Genomic DNA, 25740 nt, shown 5'->3' on the forward strand with positions numbered 1-25740 from the left:
GTTTCACTCGGGACATTTTATGATGAACATCAGACAGATATGTTCATTGCCACTGTTCAGGCTAAAAAAAAAAATCACATTAGACAGTAGAGTGTTATGTTCCTCTGTATATAGTCTTCTTGAGTTTTTTTCATATCTGTGTATCAGCATTGTCATCGAGGCTGTCCAACAAAGATTACGACCACATTATTGAGAAAAACCTAAGAGAGTCATTATCCTTCAGCCGAGAGAGCTTTTAAAGTGCCCGAGAAACCCTTGAGAGCACCTTGCCTCCATTATTGTCTCATCTGCGCCCAATCACTAGGCAGCTCGTGCGCCCGAAAACTGTTCATCATCTTTGATAAATAGATGGATGGATACAAAGAGACGGCCAATCCTATGCTGCCTTCTTTCAGGCATCTCGTGGCGATGCTGAGGTAACACAACAGGATGTCCGATGAAGAGGAGCAGCAGCAGCAGCCGAATGGGTCCAGAGGCCTGTCAGAAATCTGCTACATCACTGACGAAGAGGCAGAGGACGACGGCAATGATGATGATGATGATGAAGACGAGGAGATACCGGGTGAGTACAAGAGAAAACTGTCATTTGGAGCAGGTCTAAAATGTTGACCAACTAATACTAAGGGTGGAAAAACAGATTTTTTTTCCTGTTTATAAGCCACTTGGAGTGAAAAGACAATATTGGATAAATGCCAGTTGACTTCCTGTGTCATGTCAATCGTGTTAATGGAAAGAAATATATCGAAGGGTCAAACTGACGACAAACTACACACTTGAATATCATGACATACTCATTTTACTGTATATAGATGGCTTACAACACAGGTGTCAAACTCAAGGGCCGGGGGCCAGATCTGGCCCGCCACATCATTTTATGTGGCCCGCGAAAGCAGCTCAAACATGTCAACTTCCATGATCTACCAACATGTCTACCAACATTTTTAATTCTCACATATAATAAATAAGAGATATATTCTAAGCATGTGTCTGGGCCTTGGGTCTTGTGACCAAACACCTCATGATAGTCACTTAAACAAAATTTGAATCAACAGTTATTCTTGACTTCTCTATTTGGTTTCAGTCATAACGGCCCTCCAAGTGAAATGGTAACTAAAATGTGACACCACTGGCTTACAAATATTCGATTTTGAATATCTGCACCAGAATTGGAAGGATGCCAGCATTTCTGTTGCTGCTTTGCAACCCGTAAAAATGCCTTCCTATGCCTTCCTAATTATTGCCTTCCTACGAAAAGTCAAGTGTGAAGTAAACTTGTTTATTAAGCATCTTTTGAGTAATACTTTGGGATCAAACTATTTCAAGTATACTTTCATTAGTTTTTTTTACTGCAACCCACCCAGTGTCATAGTTAGACCCATAGCAACGCGCTAAACAACGAAAATGTAGGACAACAACCCACAATGACGTGTGCTCACAGTGCTAGCAGAATACATGCAGTATGTAATCCCATTGTGCGCAATTTACAGCGCAGCACAGAATCAAATTACAAGCAATAACGCAAGGCTAATAATCGCAGTTTAGGATCGTCAGGATCTCACTTTGGGAAAACGATGACTTTGTCGAATTTACGATGTAGAAATGATTGTTCATGCTTTATTTGAAAGTATGTTGTTTAACTACTGACAGAAGATTTTTCATTTGGGATTTTCTAAAATGACTTCACACTTGACCTTTAAACATTTCATTAAGTTTTTGACTCACTGTTACATACAGGTTGAAACTCTAATTTCTTTCAAATACACATATCCTAAACATTTATCTTCTGCTGGGCACGCTGTACTTAACAGGTAACAAATGCTAACTGGCAGCTAACCCTCACCAGCTAATCAGCTAATTGGTGATTTCGCGAATGGGCTATTGAGAAGCCAGAACAGAGATATTATTACAAATGTATTAACTGCACAAACAATATTTTAAGAGAAATAATCGTAACAGTCTTACAATTACTATTATAACATAAACACAAACCTGTGTACAAAGAATTGAAATGGGGAAAACACTCACGGCTAACTTGGATAACCAGTGATAGCTCGCATGGTTGTGTCTAACAGCTAGCGTTTCTTCTTTGGGTGCCACATGTCACAAAAGGAAAACGAAACACTCGCACAAAGTTCACCCTTTGATTGCTGGCTGAACCGAGCTCCCGAGAGGTACCCTATGATCTCATGTATGACAGCTGTTTTGAGTTTGGTGTGACTTTGGAAAAAAAATCTCAGCAGCAAGTTTCAAGTTACATGGGAACCAATGGGAACCAAGCATTCACATCGTGCACCTGTGAACCCATATGAAATGCACCCACGCCGCCGTAATTTGGCCAATTTTATTAGTTAGTGTTTGTATGCTGGTCATTGGATGTATTTGGATGCTTGCAAGCAGACTTTGTTAGCTATTCCAAAGAAACTCCTGTAAACTCCTCTTCCTTGCAATGTGTTATGTAAATCAATGAATCATCCATTGGTTCTATTAGATGAGTCATGTTTATGTCCAGGCCTCCTAGTTGTTGAAGAAAACCTTGTCACGGTTCATCCAGACTGTTGGATGCCCCGTCTGTGTGGTGCATCATGCAGAGCAGCTTTAGTTTTGGGTTTTTTTTAAGCTATTTTGGGGACAGATTTCTTTTTTCTTTGGTTGCAATTTGAATAGGCAGCCCGGTGTTCGAGTGGTTTCTGTGTCAACTTCACAGTGCAGGGTGCAGGGTTCAATTCTGGCTCTGGCCTCCCTGTGTGGAGTTTGCTTGTTCTCCCCTGGCCTGCCTGGGTTTTCTCTGGGTACTCCGGTTTCCTCCCACATTCCAAAAACGTGCATGGCTGGCTGATTGAACACTCCAAATTGTCCCTAGGTGTGAGTGTCAGTGTGGATGGTTGTTCGTCTCTATGTGCCCTGCTATTGGCTGGCAGCCGATTCAGGGTGTCCCCCGTCTCCTGTCCAAATACGGCTGGGATAGGCTCCAGCACCCCCCGCCACCCTTGTGAGGACAAAGCGGATCAGAAAATGGATGGATGGATGGATATTTGAATATTGCAACCTCAAGAGCGTTGGACTTGAAAGGTTCTTGTGCTCCTGACTGCATCTTCTATCCATATTTATTCAGACTCGAAAGAAGTTTTTTTTTCTTTTTTACACCCTGCCCCAATAATGTGAGTTAAAATCTGATGATTTCTTGGCAAGGATCCATTGTTTTTGGGTTAAAATGGTTCTTTCTATTTATTAATTTTTTTACATTATGGAGGGTTCAGACACAGACACACATCCGACCGCACCGCATCAGGCGCTGCCTCTCAACTCTGGTACTTCAATTTAAGAACGTAATTCGTTCCATGATGCAGTTTGTAAATCCAAATGTTTGTAAATGTTCTCATTAAAATTAATGGAATTGGCTTTATATGGAGACATAGAGTTTTATGTGTGTTTTGGGGTGTTTACAGCCAACTGTAACCTTAAAGTAATTCTAAGGTCTAATTAAGAGTCAAGGGAAAAAAAAACAGCACAACTACCGCACTGAATTACGCACAGAGCCAATGATGGTTGAATAGCATCCGTCCGCTTTATTTTGTGCGTAATTGGAAAATGTTGGAAAAAGGGTCGTCCGTAAGTCGAGGGTCCAATTCGACTGCATCAAACACAAAAAGACTCAACTCAAAGTAACTCAGTTTTATTCATAGAGTGCTTTAAAAAAATGATCACAACTGAAACAAATTGCTGTTCATAAAAGTGTTACAGAGTTGGAGCCTGCTGACTGAAACAAATATATTTGAAAATATAAATGCGAGAGCTCAGACTTGCACCCAAACCCTGCGTTCGTTATTAGTTTTGACATTAACCGTTGAGTCCAGAATCAACTCGAATGGGTTACTTTTGCTCCATCCATCCATTTTCTGATCGGCTTATCCTCCCTCACAAGGGTCACAGGCATGCTGCAGCCTATCCCGGCGGCTGTCTTCGGGCAGTAGGCAGGGTACACCCTGAACTGGTTGCCAGCCAGTCACATGGCACACATAGACAAAGAACCATTCACGCTCACAATCACACCTAGCGACAATTTTGAGTGTTCCATTAACCTGCCATGCATGTTTTTAGAATGTGTGAGGAAACCGTAGTACCCAGAGAAAACTTACGCAGGCATGTGGAGAACATTCAAATTCCATACAGGAAGACCAAAGCCGGAATCGAACCGTGCACCTTTGCACTGTGACGTGCTAACCAGTCGACCACCGAGCCACCTGCCATCATCCAAAAAATGAAAAATCCAATTTGACTAGAATGGTAAATGCTAAATGTAGTTCACCTATACAGCATGTTATCTTCATTATACCTTTACAAAGTCATATTTTCTTATCTTATGCAAATGTATCGGCGTGTCACACCGGCACATTGACACAGCGTATCACGACACGGAAAGGTTTTCCTTTTCAATTTAAAATACAGGTAGCTCACTTTGAAATCCAGGATCCTGCGCCATACCCTGGCCAACAGCAGAACCCAGGAAGTTTTAGTTTTGTAAAGTTTTAAATTTGTCCTCATCGTGTTATACTAACCTTATTTTGGCTAGCGCTAAGCTAATTAGTCTCAGTTTGTTGCCAGAATGGTATATGGACTGACTGCTTTACAATTGAATTTAATGCTCATTAACCAGCCAAATATTCTCATTCACACGCATCTGCTTGAATGTAGCGGATATATAGAAAGTATGTTTGAATGATTTTAAATGTGTTTGAAGAGTGTTTGGAAAACATTTTTTTTAATCTTTCATTCTTATAACTCAGATTATCACCTGGAGCAGTTAGGTCTGCAATGTATTCTCCTCATGAAACGGGGGTTCATTCTGTGATTGCTTTTTCGTGTTTGTTTTGTTTGTTGTAGACCAGATTGGGCCCCCAGCCATAAAGAGCCATCACCACCAGCCTAGAAATGTGATTGAAGCATTAATCATGTAAGAAAAAAAGTTTGGAGTTGTATCTTGACGCTTATTGGTTACAAAACGTTTTACCTCAGCAGTTGTGCAACACTTTGCATAACTGACCCTGCAAGTGAGTGTGCAGGCGGCTGCAGCCTAAATGCTGTACAAGTCGTTTTCGGAATAGGAAATTGTTGATGCTACTCTTCCTGGTTGCAGAGAATCTCAAATCCATTATGTCAGTGGGACATCTGTCTCGTTCACAAGGTGACCTGTGAGCAAAGTGCACCACATTTCATTCCCTTGATTTACAGGGGAACTCACCCCTTGGGCAAGGAGTGACTAACTGCTAAGGTGATGGGACACTGCCCACAGCTCTGTGGTGGCATTACGTCGTGATGCGTGCTTAGTGGGCCAGTTTGATTCTTGTGTAAAACCAAGTTGATATTCTGCACGCCGTTGCTCCAAAAATAACACTGGTCAACAGCAAAGCTAATTGAGCGAGTGCTTGTATTTTTGGCGCTGATTTTTAAAAATGATATGTATTTACTTATTTTATAATTACGTATGTTTTTGAGATATTTTTCTTTTTTGTTTTCAAGTTTGACAAATGAAAGCCAACCATTTACCATGCGTTGTAATTTATGGGTATAAAAATAAATCCATGTTTTTTAACCTAACCCTTAATTCATAAATATTACTAAATACTGTATATTATTTATTATTATTATATTTGTAAAATTATTATTATTATTCTTATTATTATTAGGTCACTTGCATCTCTGATTTTAGAATTCCGTAAAACATATGTTGACCAATGTAATCGGCATTATGAAAACATATATCATTAGAATTAAGAAGAAGAAATCAGAAGAAAGGTTTTGGACAACATTTGATTTTTATTTATTTATTGGGGTGGGAAAAACGATTTTCTCAATGACAAATAAAGTTAATACAATATTTTTCTTAATGATCAGTAATCAATAACTAATCATAAATCAGCAGGTTGCTGGTTTCCTTAGCGGCTCGAGAGTGTTCATATGTTTGATATCTCATTTACATTTTCCCCCTTGGTGACATGGCACATCTATTTTCCTCTTGTGACATCATCGCCACCCGCCATCGTCTCTTGCGTGTGTCCTGCCGTTGCTATGACAGCTCACCAGGATGCCACCCCCAATCAAAGTTTTTCTCCTTGGTTCAACATCCCCATTTTATTCTCCCTTTCTTCCTTTCACTTTCATGAAAGTCGAATGTCTCTCATCCGCATCAGAGTATTCCTATTCTTTGGGGAATTGTTTTGCAGTTTGTTTGTTTTTTAAACTTTGGTTCAAATAAATTTGAATCCATATGGACAAACACAAAATACGATGGAGAACAGTAAAAAATATTGGTGACAAAAATTAAGTAATAAATCATATTACAAGACAGTAAGTCAATCACAAAAGATCAATATACAGTTTTACTTTGAAAATGAATAATAATGAAAATGTATTATTCCTTGTATTTTTACATTTATAATGATTTTTTTTGTATTCTGAGATTTGTTAGCTACCGAGTGACTGTAAATGCCCTACCTAACTATCCGTTATGTGAGTTAATTATGAATAATTACCATCATTGTTGGATGTGTTCTGTTTCTGTGTTGAGCAAGCTTTCCAATTATGGCAGGTTTTTTTTCAAAACTTGGTCGAGCTGAAGAGGTTATGAAAGTTTGAAACTCAGATTTTACAACAACAAAAAAATCTCAACCGTCATTGATTTTGCATTAGGACACTGGCCAGAAATTGATTCATTTTCACTCCTTTTCAATAATCATAACTTTCTTAATTTTTTTGCACAGGAAAAGTAGACTTCTATCACTGGAATCTGTCAAATAATGCTATTTCATGAACATGGATTTCTCTTTAAAACTGCTCACATTTACTTAATGCTAGTTAGCTCTCTTTATCTGCATCAGGAGCAAGTCTAAATGATTTATTTCACCAATGTTAGACACACCAATTCTTGTCACTTATTAATTAATTATTATTTATTTGTTCTTTTTTTTTCTTTTTGTACTTCTGTATAAAAATGGGTCATGACTTAGCAACAATAGGTAAATGTGGGTCCCGGGGTGACAGAAGTTAAGAATTGATGCTACAGATACATTGGTGGTGTGTGTGTGTGTGTGTGTGTGTGTGTGTGTGTGTGTGTGTGTGTGTGTGTGTGTGTGTGTGTGTGAGTGTGTGTGTGCGTGTGTGTGTGTGCGCGCGCGCGTGTGTGTGTGTGTGTGTGTGTGTGTGTGTGTGTGTGTGTGTGTGTGTGTCACGAACACTGTGTACCTTTTGGTGTATTGAAGAGATTGGTGTGTGTCATGGGTTCTTGGCACAGTTGCCACTCGGGTTAGTCACTTCTTTCGTAAGGTCCTTGCACACACACACACACACGCAGAGGAGCAGGAGGTGAGTGTGCTAATTAGCGTGTTGCTCCCCTGCCAGTGTGTAGGCGTGAACAGCATCTCTGTGTTTTTTTGCATTCTGAGTGAGCGAGCACAACATGTTTTCCTCCCACCGTGTTATAGACACCTGTTGCTTTTGGTGAGTCGTGACATTTGTCCAGTTTGCTCCAACTGACGCTTAGCATTCAGTCACGGATGCAAAACAGATCTTGACGTTGTCTCGAACGAGTTCAGGAGGAATAAACATTGATGGGGGGAAAAGCCTTGATATGAACTGCCTAATCAATCACTCAAAGGGTGGAAATGGAACAATTGAACATTAGTTCTTCATCTTCGCAAGACATTTTTGGGCAATTGTACACATCCAACTTTGTGGGAACAATTTATTTTTTTCCTCCAAATTGATTACTGGTACAAAGTTTTATGAGAGCACCCAACGGGTTATGTTTTTTGTGGCTTCAGGTAAAGTGCAAATCTAATTTTGACACTGAGTGTGCATTGTTACATTACAAACAATGAAGAGTGCCGAATGTCTACGCCCAACTTAAGGTTTGGATTTTGCTGGTAAAGATTTTTCCTGGTTTGAGGTGTAACCAACGTGAAAACCGGATGGGCGGGTTAAAAAAAGCAATCGTGAGGACGAGAAGAGATGAAAACTCCATCAAAGCCAAACATTGGCCATAGCCCCGACGAAGGCTGAAACGTCAACTGGAATTGTCAGTCAGGTGAAAGAACAACTATTAGTGACATCAGCAGCAACCTCCATAAGGCAGTAGGGAAGATCGTGATCATGAGCATGACAATATATATGGATGTATAGTTCCATCCATACATCCATCTTCTGATCGTCTTATCCTCACAAGGGTCGCGGGGAGTGCTGGAGCCTATCCCAGATGTCTTCGGGCAGTTGGCGGGTGACACCCTGAACTGCTTGCCAGCCAATCGCAGGGCACACAGAGACGAACAACCATCCGCACTCACACTCACACCTAGGCACAATTTAGAGTGCTCCACTCACCTGCCACGCATGTTTTTGGAATGTGGTAGGAAAACGGAGTACCCGGAGAAAACCCGCACAAGCATGGGGAGAACATGCAAACTCCACACAGGAAGCCCGGAGCCCGGAATTAAAATTCTGATCCAACGTCCAACAATTAAGCTTTATGGACTTATTTTTTCTCCCTAAAACGCACCGACCGACCAACATGATGACACCAGCAAAATTAACTCAGAAGTGTGCAGTCTGCAATTTAAAAAAAAAAGGATGCAACCATGAGTGTGAGAACTTTCAACATGCCACAAAACAATCCCCCCCCCCCCCCCCCCACCCAAACAAACACATTGCCATTATACAAAGGAGCTCATCAGGGGCACAAATGAGGGAGGTTTTAGACTGGCCATGTTAATCTCCTGACTTAAACCTGTTAGCATGTGCATTTTAGCTGCCAAAGAGGAGACCTATGCGGCCCGGTGATCCAGTGGTTAGCGCGTCGACCTCACAGTGCAGAGGTACCGGGTTCTATTCCAGCTCCGGCCTCCCTGTGTGGAGTTTGCATGTTCTCCCCGGGCCTGCGTGGGTTTTCTGCGGGTACTCCGGTTTCCTCCCACATTCCAAAAACATGCATGGCAGGCTGATTGAACACTCTAAAATTGTCCCTCGGTGTGCATATGAACACAGATGGTTATTCGTCTCTGTGTGCCCTGCGATTGGCTGGCAACCTGTTCAGGGTGTCCTCTGCCTACTGCCCGAAGACAAATGGGATGGACTTCAGCACCCCCCCGCCCCCCCCCCCCCCACGACCCTTGTGAGGATAAAGCGAATTGGAAAATAGATGGATGGATGGAAGAGGAGACCTGTGTTTAAAAAATAATAATACTAATAATAATAACAGCAACTGAAAGGCTACTAAAGCATCACAAAATATTCCAGCGGCCTTGAATGCCATTCTTTCTTCGGATGTGACTAAAAACGTTCAGTCCTATTGACTTCACTCCAGTTTAGGTAGCTGACCTCCTTTAATTATGCAGTGCTTTGTCACTAATAATGCTGTCTTCTATAGTTGTGTGCCAGATCCAGGAACTGGATTCACTGTTCCAATACTGAGGGGACGTACTGTATGTATGCTGATTAGGAACTGCGCTGAGTGATGAGTGGGAGGTGATACAGTCACACCAGTTGGTCCACATACTGGCACAGCAGACTACCAGGTCACACCGTGTCCATGTTTTTGCTGCGCGCGTTTGTTTGAGCGTCGAATGTAGACAGAAAGGTTATCAAATTTATAGAAATGCTTACTCATACTGTCGTGTCACTCTCATCGCTGTCATACTGGTTGGTTTAAGCCCAGGCGGTCATTTTTCACCCTTGAGTGTCATTTATTGGTTTGTGGAATCAATAGTCCGGCTTTAATGTGGTTGAGTTTAAAAAAAAAAAAAAAAAGAACGTTTCAACATCGCTTTTATTGGAAAACATGAATTGCAAAGTTCATCATGAAACGTTTTACTGAATGCGCGGCATAGTTTGAAGTACGTAACAGTCGAACAAGTTATATAAGTAACATTTTCACGTATTAGATGATAATGTGTTAATTAAAACTAAGTTAAGTAGTGTCATTGTGTGTGTGTGTGGGGGGGGGGCAATTCTTGAACCGCTCAGCCTTTGCGGGGGGGTTCGTATCGAAAGGACTGATTCTTCTTGATGATTTATTTGTCATCAGTGGAACAGCCCACCCCCACAGAACCATAATGGTACCAACCTTCTGGTAGCCATCTTCCAAGAACAAGTTATTTGCTCACAAATGAACATAAGCACAACACTCTGCATGCGTCTTTTGGGATTTTCTTTCCATTCTATTCGTCCTCTGCTGAGGCCTGACTACACTCACTGACTGACATTCTACTGAACCACGATATGATCTTTATGAAAAAAAAATCTGTCTTCATCATGTCCTCGCCAATTAAGCAAATATTCTGCAAATCGATGAGACCCACTCGGATTTCAAATGTTTGTGTCCTCAGACACCCAGACATACGTCTATTTGTCAAGAGAACAAACAAGTTGTGTAAATGGCCTCCTTTACTTGTCCTACATCAGAAGTCGGCTTCACGTGGAGTCTTTTCTTCCGATTACACAAACGACCAAACAGAATGGAAATACTCCATATAAACTCCACAATCTTGATTTAAATGCGGATTGATGTCATCGTTTGTTCACTTGCAAAATGGTTGTGACGAGAGAACTCCATTGAAGACAGAATAGTAATGCGACTGCGTGCGCAAGTTCACACAGCGACACGGCACTCTGGAATCGGTCAATTCGATGCGTGACAAAATCTGTGCTGGCGTCTTGATGTGACGTCTCAAATCATTTGAAACTGTTCAATCCCGTCAACATTCCAACAGAATTAACGCACCCCCCTTCCCAAACCCAAAGCAAAAGCCTAAACAAAGCCTGCTTTAAAGCCATAGAAGGAATTTTGTGACAAAAGTTGAATTTCTACTTGAAAAGGAATTGACGATGAGTTGGTAGAGGGACTGCTCCACGTACTTCCTGTGTGTGTGTGCGCATGTTTTTATCTCATATGTGCCGTCATAAACGTTGAAATGTGAACGCTCCTTCCTCTTGGGGGCGGGGCTACATGAAGTGTGCTAGTGTGGCAAAGGTGAACATGTGTGCTGTAATGACTTAGCAGCCAGTTTGCCCCCCCCCACCCCACCCCACCCCTCACTTTGCTGCCATCACCGCCTCTTCCTCCGCTTTCTGGTTCGGCTACCCCCCCGCCCCCCAGCTGCATTGCACGCGGTCTCTGTATGTGTGTGTACAATGTATCCGTGGGGCCTTGCAGATGGAGTTTCCAGCTTGTGTGTGAAAGTAAGCGGTAACGTAAGCGCATACCAACACAGTGCCAGAAATGGCATTAATCCGTTCTTTACTTTTTTTTTTTTTTTTTTTTTTACACGTCAGAGCAGTGGTTCTTAACCTTGTTAGAGGTACCGAACCCAACCCGTTCATATGCACATTCGCCGAACCCTTCTTCTTACAAATCCAAGACATTAAAAAAATGCATTTATTAAAAACAGAAAAAAAGGAGATACAAATTCAAGACATAAGTCGACTTTTTTTTTTAATTGCACAGTAGAGGCTCTGTCAAACCCCTGAGACCGATTCACCGAACCCCGAGGGTTTGATCGATCTCAGGTTTAGAACCACTGCGTTAGAGTAAAAAACAAACAAAAAAACAAAAAAAACTGCATCCAAATAACTCTTGTATAGTTAACTCATTCAGTACCAGCCAATTCTAGACCAAGTCTGAAAAGACATTTAAAAACGTCTTTGGGAGTGAATGAGTTAAGTTTGGCAATGAGAAAAGAAGTGCATTTCCTCTGAGCATCTGATCCGTGTGTCCAAATGGAACACCGTTTCCCTGCCGTCCCTCATTTTCTTCACTCTTCCTTACAAGCAGTGTCTCTCTTGTGTCAGCTCTTACTGCCGGGACTGGGCTCCCGCAGTCAGCGACTAATTTACAATTAGTAATTGACAGTCATGTGTGGGCACTTGAACATGAGAATGGCGCCCAATGCTTATCACTACTTATGTTGGTTGACAACATCGGAACCATATTACCACTATCAATAATCAAAAAAGCAATTGTGATTATGAAATCTAGTTACAGAAGCGTGGAGTCATGTGCTACTAGAAAGCCAAAATGTTCACAAATCTACAATGTAGATAAAACAACACCATTATTCAGTCTTGCCATGTTCCCGGTTGAGCCCTTAACCTTGTTACCTAAGGCAGTCTCTGGAGTGGGCGGGGATCGCTGACATCACGTCCCTGTATCAGTATGCCATGGGGCGGGGAGTAAGGAGAGCAGCAGCAGCGGGAGGAGCAAGCCAGCTCGGGAGGTTTCCTGCATGCGGCAGGTCTGGGCGGCTTTCAGCGACCCGTGGTTTTGTAATTGTCCCAGTGGCCTTCTGCCTGGTAGCAATCATGCCGGTAGAGGCTCGGGGCTGGCTGCATTCGCCCGAGCTCACTAGCGCACGGAGCAAACTGAGCAAGATGCACGGATATGTCAGAGTAGTTGAAATGATGTGATATGGGTGAGTAGGTGTCTTCACTGGCTTTTGTTTTTTTCTTGTTTCTTACCTTCTCTTCTTACCTTATCTCTTCGATCGTGTCGTCCTATTTGCTGGCGAGGTGGGGGTGGAAGAATAGGGTTGGGTCCGTCACCTTGACCCAAATGTGGTGCAGTGCCATCGTTGAGCTGAGTGGGCGCTTCAGAGGTTTCATAAGACTTCTTATGGAAGAGATGCCCTGGCTCCAAATGAATGTTTTTGTTCATCTAGCTCACAAAGTCAAGATTAAAAAAAATCATATCGTCTAAATGAAATGGTTTTTTTTTTTTAGCTATGAAGTTACAAAAAGTGACTGACATGTAAATTATCGTGTCACACCAATGCGATGTACATTGTATTTGCAGTATGTGATCTCGCAGCTTCTATACATAATCGGAACAGCAGAACACATGCAAACTGTCTGTCAAGAGCCTCTTTTCAAAGCCCCGATTTCAACACCTTTTGTGGGTTACTGTTCCGTATAAACACCACCGCCATGAAATGTGGTCAGGACAAAACCGTTCCGAAACTTTTCTGTCTTTGGCGGGAGGTTCCGAGCCTGGACCATGTGTGCAAATGGGAACTCTCACATTGGCGGTGACCATTCGCGCCCAAGGCTTAATTCCCTCGGAATCAACGTTGGTGTTTGATGCTCCCATTGACGTCACACAAAACATGCAGTGTTGTTGTGTGAAAGCACAGGCGGTTCTGTATAAAACCTAAAAGTGACTTCATGCAAGACACGCTTATGATTGTGGGGTCTTTTTTTGTAAGAGGCTAATTTTACCTCACATGATAAATATCCGCCCAAAAAACAACAGTTGAAAATGTACAGCGACATGTTTCACCGCACATGTGTATGTGTACTTGCATGTAAGGAAAGTGCGAGCATGGAGAGTTGAAGTAGGACTGAAGTATTTCGTGTTTGCTTCAAACTGGTTCTGCGTGGGATTCTTAGAATTCAGTAGGAAATACTAATGCTAAGCATTGTTTTTGTTATTATTAGTGTGGCTTGTCTCATTTCTCGGAATGTGACAAGCTGCAGAATAAAATAGTCCTAGCAACAAAAAAAAACATTTTATTTTGCAACTACAACATGTCATGATGGTTAGCCATTTAATTGTTTTTGTTATAATATTATAGGCAACACTAGTATTGCAACTACGATTAACAAAAACATGATTATATAAGTATAGAAAGACTTATCGTAACTTAAGGGTACCATTGTGCATTCGGATTAAAAAAAAAAAAGGACAAGTAATAATTGTTTGCGTATGTTAATTTGAACAGACGCAAATTCTCGTCTGCGCCAGTCCTGTGGGGAGCAGATATGTGCAATGTGAACTGCTTGCCAATGCTTAAAACTGTGTTTCAAAAAGTGGGGGGCGGGGTTTTTTTTGTTTGTTTGTGCCATTTTTACACAAATAAATGGAAGGAAGAGAAATCCCAGTTTCTATTCTGCACAAGCCACACCCTGCCACAAACTTTCATGGAAATGCTGATATAGTTTTTCAGTTATGCCTGTGGCTTTCCAGGGAAACAACATCAATGTTTTAATTTTTTTTATATATATAAATAACACATTACGTACCAATTCTTTCCTGAAAATACTTGTACGTCCTTTTTCTACTAATAACAGTGTTGCTTCCTGTACGAAACCCTTTTCCTTTGAAATGAGACTTGAATGCGTGGGCGTCACCTTCCGTCTCGAGGTGTGTGGCGGGTCAGAGTGATGCGCGGTCGGCCTTCGTGGTCCCCCCCTCACAGGGGCCCCGCATTCAGCATGAGGGGTTATGTAAGTTTTTCAGCTGCCAGCCCTCCTTCCTGCCTCTGCCTCATGTTGACATTGTTATTGAAAGCGGCACACGGAGTGGGCCAGCCAGTAGTCAGTGAGTCAGTCAGTCACTGTGGCAGTAGTGCTATAGGAAGGCTCGGCGTAAAACAAACGTGACGGACAGACATCGACGCCTCCTGTTGGCTTTCTTAACGCTTCTCGCTGTGCCTGCAGGGGCGCAGGTCAAGAGATTTAAAGCAAGAGTTGGGGTGGGGGTAAAAAAAAAAAAAGGTGAAGAGGAGGCGAAAAGCCAAGAAGAGCAGAGTAACCATTTTCTTCACTCCAAAGTCATGCTGCTCCTGGACGAATCCGAGTCGTTCACAGGTAGGTGACTCGAAACGCACATTGCTGTCGCACGACTGAGATGGAGCAAGTTTGTGAGGAGGGGAAAAAGTCTTCCTGCCTGGGGAATCAAGGTTAAAATACTTTTTTCCCATATTCGGAATGTTGGAGGAGACGGGATGAGAAAACACGAATCTGGCTTTAAAAGGTTCTTTCTCAAATGCAACTGAGCTGTATCCCAATGCAATTCCGAGACTAGAAAAATGCTCGTGTTTTGTAGGAGATTTTGGTGCGGAGGAACTCATCCAGTTGGTACAGAGAGCCGCTTTGACATTTCAAATAACCTCAGAAGTCTTCAAAATATGCTTGTCGTTGGCTGATAATTGTGAAGTTACTTAACGCTGTTGTGTAACACTGGATCCATACCTACTTAGACATGCAACTGTCCCTGCCACCTTTTTCCTCATACCCTTCCCGCTCTCGGTTCCCTTCCCTTCTTAGCTGTACTTCCACACTCCTTTTTTTTTTAAATTCAATTTTCAGACATTTTTACTCCGGTGAGTTTTTTTTTTTTTTTTTTTTTTGCTGGTCCCACGTGCACCCGGCTTGCTCTCCTCCCGCGTTGTCTTCTCTCAGCCGCGCTACGATTGGCTGTTTCTACGGTTACGTGAAGCAATGCCTGCGCGTGATTGGCCATGGTGGGCTGGCTCGGGCCATGCTGGAAATGTGTGCCTTTCAAGGCAGGCAAACCACGGTTCATCAGACCAGTGGGTTAGCGGGGTCAGCGTGCGAGGCGGCAGCGGAATAAAAAACCCGGCGGCGCCCGAGTCTAATTTAGATGAATGAACAGAGTAATTTTTCGGAATAGCTTTCAGAGATTTTCATTTTTATTGTTGACAAGTCATTTTCATTTTCAGACCATTTACAGTCAGAGTATTTAGTCTTCAATGAATCTAACATGCAAGGTATTGCGATGTGGGAGGTTGTGGTGGCTTTTTCTCATTGGAGGAAAAGCTACACAAAACACAAAACATGCTCGATGCAAACTCCCACGGGAAGGCTGGTGCTGATCTCCGAAGCTCCAAACTGTGAGGCAGACGTGTTGGCCTCTTCCAGGACTGTCGATGCTAAGTGTTTTGGTTTGGGGGTTTTTACGTTCAGTTGTCCTTGCCTGGACTTTTTCTGCTCAAGACCCAAGTTGACACTTAAACAAGACATTGTGTATTGCCACAGCATGCATTAACATACACATTATATGATGCGGTTTGATATGGTGGCGGATATGAAATTGTGTGATATGACGTGGTGATGTGGTATGATGGGCGGCTTTGTGGTCGACTGCTTAAGTGCAGAAGTGCCGGGTTCGATTCCGGCTATTCTCTTCCTGTGTAGAGTTTGCATGTTCTCTCTGTGCCTGTGTGGGTTTTCTCCGGGTACTCAGGTTTCCTCCCACATCCAAAAATCATGCATGGCAGGTTAATTGGGCGCTCTAAATTGTCTCTAGGAGTGATTGTGAGAGTGAATGGTTGTTTGTCTATGTGTGCCCTGCGATTGGCTGGCAACCGGTTCAGGGTGTCCCCCGCCTACTGCCCGAAGACAGCTGGGACAGGCTCCAGCACGCCCTGCGAACCTTGTGAGGCATCAGAAAATGGATGGATGTTATATGATGTGGTTTTGTAACAGCATTTCACTTGACCAGTAAATATAGACCAGCTCAAGTTTGGGAAATATCACCTCATACAATGTTTTTTTTTTTTTTTTTTTTGTCAGGCGTTGAAATCACACACACAAGTTTCAATTATTTTTTTTAAATCCGATTTGTTTGGTGTTGTGTAAAAGAACACTATGCATTTTGTTGTTGCTTCTAATGCGCCACGTATGGTCGTGAGGAAAGGATGAAACAACGCCTTGCTCCACTTTCACCCATTCTGGATGATGTGTGTGCGTTTAGTTTCCCTTGTGTGGTGAGCAGCTGCCGATTATTGATAGTGTGTATTGGGCTCAGAAATATTCACAGTTCGAAATGACGCTTTCAACAGCACTCCTGAGGTATCTTTGCTGCGCGACTGACTCAGCTTCGCCATAATTGCATGCCAGAAAGGAACAAGCTGTCCTATTCGGAACAGCGCGTGTGTCTGAGTTGAATGCAGGGAGCACATGAAGTCTGAACTGCTTTCATAAGACGTCACCACCGAAGACGCCGGCTGGCATCATACCGCTTATATTACCCCAGACGTCCTTTTAAATTGAATATTGTCGCGCGCGCGTGCATCGCACATCCGTGATCTTCTTATCTCACTCACTTTCATTCTCCTCCTCCTCCCCTACAGCAGCATTGACATACTGGCCTACAAACAACTCCAGGTCGCTTCACCTGCTCTCTATCACGTGTGTGTATATGTCTGTGTGTGTGTGTGTGTGTGTATATGCTGTCTTTCTGTCACCTTCTGCTCTTGAGTTTTTTGAACTCTCTGGTGCCTCTTCACCCCTGCATCCTCTGCGGAGGATTTCGTAACTCACCTGCTTCCACGCTATTAAAAGGAGCCTTAATAACTCATTGAGCAAAAGCTGTTATACAAGAAGTCTGTGTGGGTGTGTGTGTGGGTGTGTGTGCGTGTGTGCGTGTGGGTGTGTGTGTGTTTGTGCACATGCGTGTTTTTTTTATTTTTTATTTTTGGTCTTTTGTAAGGCAAGTTACATAACACATTTTATCTCGGTATGTCCAAAAGAAAATGATTTTACAGACTGGCCAATCAGTGCAGCACAGACGAGAGATCTGTCACTTTCTCGGCAGTTGAATCAGAATATTTATTTTGAGTTGGGGTTTTTTTTCCATTTATCTATTCATTATGTGCTGTTTTGCAGAGCTGTCAGGCCAAATGTTGGTATCTCCCTCAACCCCCCCCCCCAAAAAAAAACAATTCAAGAAATTCTGCTTGAATGACTATACACTGCATCAAGTTGTACCCTAAATGATCATTTACTGTTCTGCACCAACACAACACCTCACCGTAATCATCTTCATTGAATAATTTACTTCAATTAAAAATAAAAATCATTCATTTCCGAAACTGCTATTGATTCAAATCCTCCGGACACGCCACCACCTCAGGCTGTGCCCATCAAAGTCTGTGCTCCACGCCAAGCGACCTAAAGGCTTTCATACTTAACCAAAAGCTAATGACCGTGGTTACGTCATCTTCCCCAAACTCTGTTTCTAGTCAAAGGTCTCAGAGCCATGAGTAATACAAACACACACACGCTCACACAATGAGCTGACTAGACAGCGTAATAGGTGGAAAATAACATGCAGACACTCATACCTTTGGGGCTGATAGGCTTTCTTTGCATCTAAACTTTAGACTGATCTATTTTTAACAAAAGAGGCTTGCTCAAATGAGAATTTATGTAAAACAAACAACAAAAATACCCCAATTATGATTATGTTAGTGTCCATCGCAACGGTTGTGGGCCTATGGCTCCAGACAAACTATTTTTCGTACGAACGCAGTGGTCCTTAAGTTTTAAATCCACTGATTTTCACAAGTTCACTGTTGAATTGAAAGTGTGAAGCAGAGGTTTGTCAGGAAAACAAAAATCAACACGTTTAACTGGTCGCACGTGCGAGTAGACCAAAAATTTGACTTGCGCTGTCTCAAATTTTAGGGGCTAAATGACACCATTTTAGGGCCAGTCTGGAGCTTCCGAGACCTGTTGCTGTTACCCTTTTAATAATTGCAGCAGTAATTGGGGAGTGAGCCAGAATTTACAAGAACGGCGTTGGACACACTTAGACTTACTTGCTTTCCTGAAGTGAGGAAAACTATTCCAGTGCTTTAATGTTAATCGTTCGTCATTTCTGACCCGTAATACAAGTTGATGAATAGAAGATGTCGAAATTCCTCATTTCTCTTCAAGATGGTAAAATGAGAGTTCAAGGTAATTGTAGAAGACTCCTCGACGCAGGTTGTACATAACCTTTCATGTTGCTGGGTCAGGTCCTTTTTAAAAGGCTTTGTAATACCGGTGGTTGTCACGGTTACAGTAATAACAACCTCCAGTCCTGTTCTGTTAAAAGCACCTTGCAGCTCCGTTTTAAGTGTGCCTCAAGTTTACAAGTTAGTTTTTTTTTTTACAAATTTAAATGATCCGTTGCTTAGAACAACCACACTCAATAAATCTGAGTTGTTTGACATCTTTTCAAGTAATAGAAACGTGTCAAAGAGAGGCGTGTAAGACGACACACATGCACACACATATGCAGTATGTGCCACTGTTTTATTGTGTCAAAAGTCAAGATGGTGTGTCGGTGTGTGTGTGTGTGTGTGTGTGTGTGTGTGTGTGTGTGTGTGTGTGTGTGTGTGTGTGTGTGCGTGTGTGCGTGCACGCGTGCGCACGCGCGCGGTTGTGTAACAGCCACAGGCAGCGGTTATATAAGCACCCTCTCAAGTCCCCCTCAGCGTCGCCATCGTTCGAGAGTAACGTTCTGTGTGAGATTTGTACTCAAGACAGTGTGCCTGCGTGTTTGCACCAGTGCCAGACAGGACGCAAATGTAAGAAGCAGCCTCTTGAGCCCGGTGGCCTCTTCGGCACCTTTGCGTTCATCTGTGACCCGGCACGTTGGATAATTTTAAGACGTGGGTCTGTTTGAACGGGCTGTTGTGGATGTCACATGTATTATTTCAGTTCCACAGAATTCGGTGCCGGTCATTTTCCTTGACTCTTCCTGGAACGATTTAGTCTAGTGTGCGACCAAGTTGTTGTTGTTGTTTTGTTTTGTTTTTAAGTAAATAGCTGTCATTATCTGCCCACTATCAAGCAAAGGCAGGTGAGAACAAGGTAGATGGGACTGAATCCACTTATTACAGATTGTTCCATCACATGTGTGTGTGGAAAGTAAAGAGACTTGAGAAAATTGAAAGAAGACCTTCTTCGGAGAGGAAGTTCCAGGAGGCGCCTGACAATAATTTGTGTAATACTTCCTACGGATGAAATGATGACTAAGAATGGAAGGACAGCATTAAATAAGACAATTTAATGGCTGCTTTCTGAACAGGATCGGCGCTATAAAAAATGTATTGATACTAAAATCTGCTTGGATTCGGCCCAAGCGGTGTTAGTGATCCACCATATCCGGCAGGTTGAACCGTTGTCACAAACATGCTGCATGTGCAAGGTGACGCACACGTTTTAATGCACAGTACTGCCACCTAGTGGACTGGAGTAGAGTACCATCAGTTGGCACACGGTGGGGTTTACCCCATCAAATCAGACAAGCAAGCATGCTACAAAATGATGATAAATGGAAGTTGCCGCTTTCCAACGAAGCACATTGAAGCGTCTGCAAAGGGCTAAAAGTGCTTTTTCGTCTGTTTGTCATTCAGCGTTTTGGAAGCGGCCGGTTTTGAACGCTGCCATCATAGTATGTTTTTACTGCTTTTGAAGCAGCTGAGGAAACTCCCACTCCAGATTGCAATCTTTAGTCTTATATTCTGTGTGAATGCACACTTGAACGATGAAATGGGCTTTTGAAAAGCAGCAGCTTAGCTAAATTTGACCGTGTCCACTGAGGAAATTAGAGAAAGCGCCTCGACATGCCTCAATCGCAAGCCAGTTCATCGCTACTACTCTTTGTTAATCATCAAAGACTGGATGAAATTCATTTGGCTAAAGTCACATTTGTCCTTTCCTCTCAGCGCCGACACTTCTCAGCGAAAGCCACTTATTTGACACATGTGCACACAAAAAGCACAAGTTGTGGTTTGATGTCCTTCAGCCCTTTACAGAGAAGTTATGTAAACCCTAAACATATACGAAGATGCACTTATGTAACGTTTAGGTAGCTGAAGACATTCCGCCTTTCCCTGAAACGCCCCTAGCAGACACACATGCACACACAGTATAGATTTTGTGGCCTCACATTCTTTGGATCTCATAAATTACAATTTGTCGAAGTCTTCAAGCCCGCCAGTATTTGCAGTGTTGAAAAAAAAAAGAGTTTGCAGCTTGTTAATCAATACGTCATCTGTATTTTGATTCTCTATAGGTTCGGTAATTCCTGTATTAATTGCCTAATGCGGGATGTGTGTCAGCAGGTCTGTGTGTGAAAAGTTGCACATCTTCTTCATCTCTGTTTTGGGGAGCTAAATTTAATCTGGGAAACGAGATGGATTTTAATGAGTATTGCACTATTTTCTGGATTTCTTTTTCCATCTGTGGTGCTTACACAAGCAACTTGCTTGCTCTTTTATTGCTACTGTAAACATAGTACAATACCCATTACTGTCATTCTAACCTGCATGCTATATTTTGTGACTCCTGTATTTTCTTATTACCATATACATGCAATCTCATGTAATTCTCTTTTTATATTTTGCTCTATTACTATTGTATATATGAAATGTCACCATATCTGACAATAATATAACAAGGCTGCAACACCATCAGTAGGTTCTTTTGCACGTTCTCTTATTTGAATTTATTTAATATGAGCTTTGCATTGAACGATAGGAATAAGGGGCAGGAAGGTCCAACAGTTGTTAGCATGTTTGCCTCACATTTATGATTTGATTTTCCGGATTCAAATCTCTGCCGACAAGCATTTCTCTGTGGAGTTTACATGCGATCAGTGTGCTTCTGGGTTTTCCGGGTCCTCCAGCTTCTTCTTACAACCCTAACTTGTCCATATAGATGTGAATATGAGTGTGAATGCTTGTTTGTCCATATATGCCTTGCAATTGGCTGGGGACCAGTCCGGGGGGGTTTAACACACGCCTCTAGCTCAAACGTCAGCTGGGATAGGCTCCAGCTCACCCAACCCTAATGAAGGGCAAGCGTTAGAGAGGATGGATGGATCAAAAGATGTAGCTAGCTAGCTATCGAGCTATCGATCTATCTGGCTAGCTAGATAGCTAGCTAGCTAGATCTTTTGATAGCTAGCTAGATAGATAAATAGATAGAGAGATAGATAAAACAAACACACACACATTCACACACTCAACTAGTGATGTGTCAAGTGCAAACATTCATTTCTCATGTACGTGTCTGCCGCCTCTTCCTATGAAGAACTGAGTATCCCTACTCTTTGAACGATGACCTCACCTTCATCTGCCCACTCCACTTCCTGTCCTTCCCTTCCGCATCTCACTGAGTGCTCACCATGAGATGCTGAACTGAAGGGCAGGAAGTGGAGTGGGCAGATGAAAGTGAGGTCATCGTTCAGTGTGTGTGTGTGTGCGCGCGCGCGTGCGTGTGTGAGAATTGTGATGTCAGGGCTATATGCATGTCATGAAGTCCAATATACAGGCACTGTTCTGTCAGGTATCATCGAACAGGGGAACAAGGGGTCGACAGAGAGTTGGAATGTTTCTGCAATATGTTCAATCCGACGCATTGTTATGTCTCTGCCACTATCTCAGACTGAGATAACAAAACCTGTGTCCTTGGCTGAAGCGATATCCTCGTGCACATGAAGAACAAAGAACAGTCTCGTTTTTCATTCACACTCAGAGCGCACTTGAAAGTGTCAATTCAAGAACATGTTTTGAAGCGATGTCACAAATTTCTCCTCGGGCAAAATCCCAAATCTTACTGATACCGTCATAAAACCCCTTGACTGTATAGGCAATGTTTTCAGCAACATTTTATCATGAGTCTAATACAAATCTGAAAATAACATTCACTGTTAATGCTAAAGCTAAACAATGAATTTTGTACTCACGATAATACTCTTTGCTGTATTGCGCAGTACAGCCAGGACAGAAACATCCCAACATCTACACTGCCACCATTAGACTAAGAAATTATTTTCATATTGACACGACTTTATTGACATCCTACCGCTAGTGATTTCTGTTATGGATTGGTTAGAAATGCTAGTGCCTGCATGCATTCAGATATCTCCCACCGCACACGCACAAACACACACGCACTGAGACAGACTGGTGTTATTCAAGCGACCGCATTGTTTTGATTATGTATCATGGACAGAATGGGTGTTTTTGTGCTAGTTGTTTTGCAAGGCAGCTTGCCTCAGATTGTCTGCACACATTCTTATCATCATGTGGATATTGCGGGTCCTCAACCTTTTATATCAGGTGTCATAAACATGGAAAGTGACTGTGACCAATGCCCCTGTGCGTGTTTGGCATCATTTTGTGCCGTCATCCCTGGCAGATTCCCGGCACAGCTTGTCCTCAGCGCATGTGTTTGTGTGCGTTTCCTGCTTTTCATTTCGTAATCCGGCCGTATTTATGATCCAGCGCTTATATAAACCCGAGATCTGGTTCAGTGTGTTTCTGGCAGAGCAAATGAAAATGTGAAAGGTGAAAAAGTGAACGCAGATTCCAGCTGGGTTGGTGGTAGAAGCAGAAACGGCAAGAAAACAACATTTTTTTGTGTCACAGATACTTTTGGTTTGAGATTGATGACTGCATGCTGCGGGTGGAGCCACACAATTGACTTGGAAATGTTCTTGTGATATTTCAAAAATTCATGACTTTTTTTTCCTGAGTTTTAATTCATGGGTGTATCACTGTGAGTGTTAATCCGTTGTAAGGATCATAGGAGCAGACTTGATTCATGCAACGATCTGATCAATCACAAATTGATTAACTTTGGCCCTCTTCAATTGAACGCAAAACTGAATTTGTCATTCATAAATGAGGATGGATTGAAAATAACTGTCAGGCAAAGCAAGTGACATTTGGTCATTTCCTGCAGCACCACACATTAATGTCACGATTCGAGGGCACAAATTTAATACATAAGCACAGCCAGCCTCCAGCGTTGTCGTGTTTCAGAAATGCACTGCATCAATGTCTCGGTTCGCTTTTGATTTGCATTGATTTTCAAATTCAAACCATTTTAAGGTTTCATTGCCCTCTCAATGTCCGACACTGCTGACAGAATTGGAAAGAAGCAGTGCATGACAGTTACCAGTAGGTAAAAAATGAGGTGCGTCTAGCATCTGTGAATTTCCTCAAGACAACTCATGATCTGGATACACAGCCCACAAAATTTGAGAATGCGAAAGATAAATAGTTTGGATTTTACATGTTCCTCGCTTACCTGGATGGGATAAGCGATGTCGAAGATAACATGACATTTCGCATGTTTAACTTTGCCCCCCACCCCTCCTTTGTTCCTCAGATCAGTCCCACTGTGCCTCCTTCAACTCAGAGAATGAGGCTCAGGGAGGCGACACGGCGGCATGGCAGCGTACCCCTCCACCATCTACCTCGCTTTCCGGGGGGACGCCAGCAAACCCCGCGCCCTCAAAACCCGCTTCGAGACCCCACTCTGGGGTCTCCGGCCAAAGGACCACCCCGCCCTCCACCCTGACACAAAATAGAAAGAGAAGCTCCAAGCCCTCGCACATGAGACGTAACATTCGGTAAGCAAATTCTATTGTAGAGACATCCGTGATGGTACTTGGACTTCATTTTCGGGTTTGAGCAATTTCATCCCAATTTAATCCACAAAGGACGCAGGTTAAAGTCTCATCGAGTTCTCGTGTTCCGCTCTTGTGATCGTAGGAAGTTACTGAGAGAGCATCAGCTGGAAGCGGTCACCAAAAGTGCTCAGCAGGAGGAGCTACAGAGAAGGCGACGTCTGGATGACCAGAGAAAGCAAGATTTCCCCATACCACTGCTGCCTGAATATCAAACCGGTGTGTCCCTGGCATCCATATCCATTCATTTCCAGTACTGCTTCCAACGATACATTCAGTGGTCACACGCATTGCTCGCCCACCAATCACCAAACCAACTCAGAGAGGCAGATGACGACCACATTTAATTCTTTTCTTTTTTTTAATCCATCCATACAAGCTTTGAAGTGTGACCACATTTGGGTAAGAGTGTGAACACAAAGCATTGATTTGTTGTGCTTATTTCGCCGATGCCTTTGTGCAGGTGATGTAACAAAGCATGCGTCATCATCATCATCATCATCGTCGTCGTCAGTGTCGCAGCAGGAGATGAGACAGGACGTCATCCGCCTGCATTCCAGCAGCATCGGCACATGCCAAGATGTCAAGACCAATATATGTGCCTCCGCCACTGAGCTCACACACAAAGCAGGTCAGAGAGCGCGAGACACACACGTGCGCATGCACGCGCACACACACAGTTTTGCACAACATTTAACAGGGAAGTGGTCTTCCCTGAATCCAAATATCAGGTCGAGCCTATTTTTAACTTGGCGCTGCTGTTTTGGTTAGCCACTGAGTTACGCTCTGTTTAGACCGAAGACAAAATGTCGCTTCGCCTCGCGTTTCTCACGTGATTTTGATCGCGAGATACTAACATATCTGTGTTAAGTTGCGCCAAACCACAGCAGAGAGGAAGACGGATACCTCCTCCTCCTCCTCTGACGGGACAAACAAAGAATATTAAAATTCCTAGTCAATCAGGTGGCAGGTGGTTGTGCTCAAACTTTGACTTCGTTCACGTTTCAAGTACGCTTAACTCATCCAGTACCAGCCAATTCTAGACCAAGTCTGAAAAGACGTTTAAAAACGTCTTTGGGAGTGAGTGAGTTAATAGATGCGATCACCTCCTGGCTCACCATTCTCTAAGCCTGTTCCTATTTGGCTTGGTCCCTTTACTGGAAGACCCCCGTGATTATTTTGTCTCATTTTTCCACCGCATCACTTGCATACGACAGCGTTTGTGTTGCTTCAGCGTGCTGTGTCTACAGTGTGTGTGATGTAATAAGGTACATGTCAACGTCAATTGGCTGTTGCGACACGGTGCGTGCCTTCCAGTTAAATTGATCAAATTGCGCGAACGGGCTCACCCCAAGTTGCATCGCCTCAAAACGCGTCAATTGTGCGGCCTGGCACGGCCTCTCACCTAATTGCGCAAACTGTATTGACTTTCTATGTAATTGCGTCACGAGAGCAGCTCAAGTCGCGTGTGATCTGACCGCGGCATTGACATGTTCGACTGAGTGACAACAGTTCATATTTATTCCCAATAAATAGATAACTTACCATATAGGATCACTAATAAATCAAACATTGTAAAGACATGGCAGGAAGGAAAGTTGCAAATACAGTAATACCGTAAATCCAGATTGCTGAAGTAGCCGGCCCCACAACTGTTAGCCTCAAGGCCCCCCTTGCACTTTGCCCTTTGACTGCGTTAAGTA

The 25740-nt window shown here is 42.9% G+C and overlaps 1 protein-coding gene across 1 annotated transcript in view; it reads left to right on the top strand.

Annotated features, from left to right (window-relative positions):
* Positions 1-407: 407 nt before the first annotated feature.
* LOC147210299 (helicase ARIP4-like) overlaps positions 408-25740 on the top strand; it is a 40786-nt gene continuing 15453 nt past the window's right edge. Inside the window, exons 1-4 of the mRNA XM_086108151.1 lie at positions 408-562; positions 23737-23980; positions 24123-24256; positions 24501-24668. Of these exons, the coding sequence (XP_085964277.1) occupies positions 430-562; positions 23737-23980; positions 24123-24256; positions 24501-24668 (679 nt within the window). The 5' untranslated portion in view covers positions 408-429. The remainder of the gene's footprint in view (positions 563-23736; positions 23981-24122; positions 24257-24500; positions 24669-25740) is intronic.

This window comes from Hippocampus guttulatus, chromosome 1 (genome assembly GCF_054856545.1).
Source record: "Hippocampus guttulatus isolate MCC_2025c chromosome 1, RoL_Hgut_1.0, whole genome shotgun sequence".
NCBI lineage: Eukaryota > Metazoa > Chordata > Actinopteri > Syngnathiformes > Syngnathidae > Hippocampus > Hippocampus guttulatus.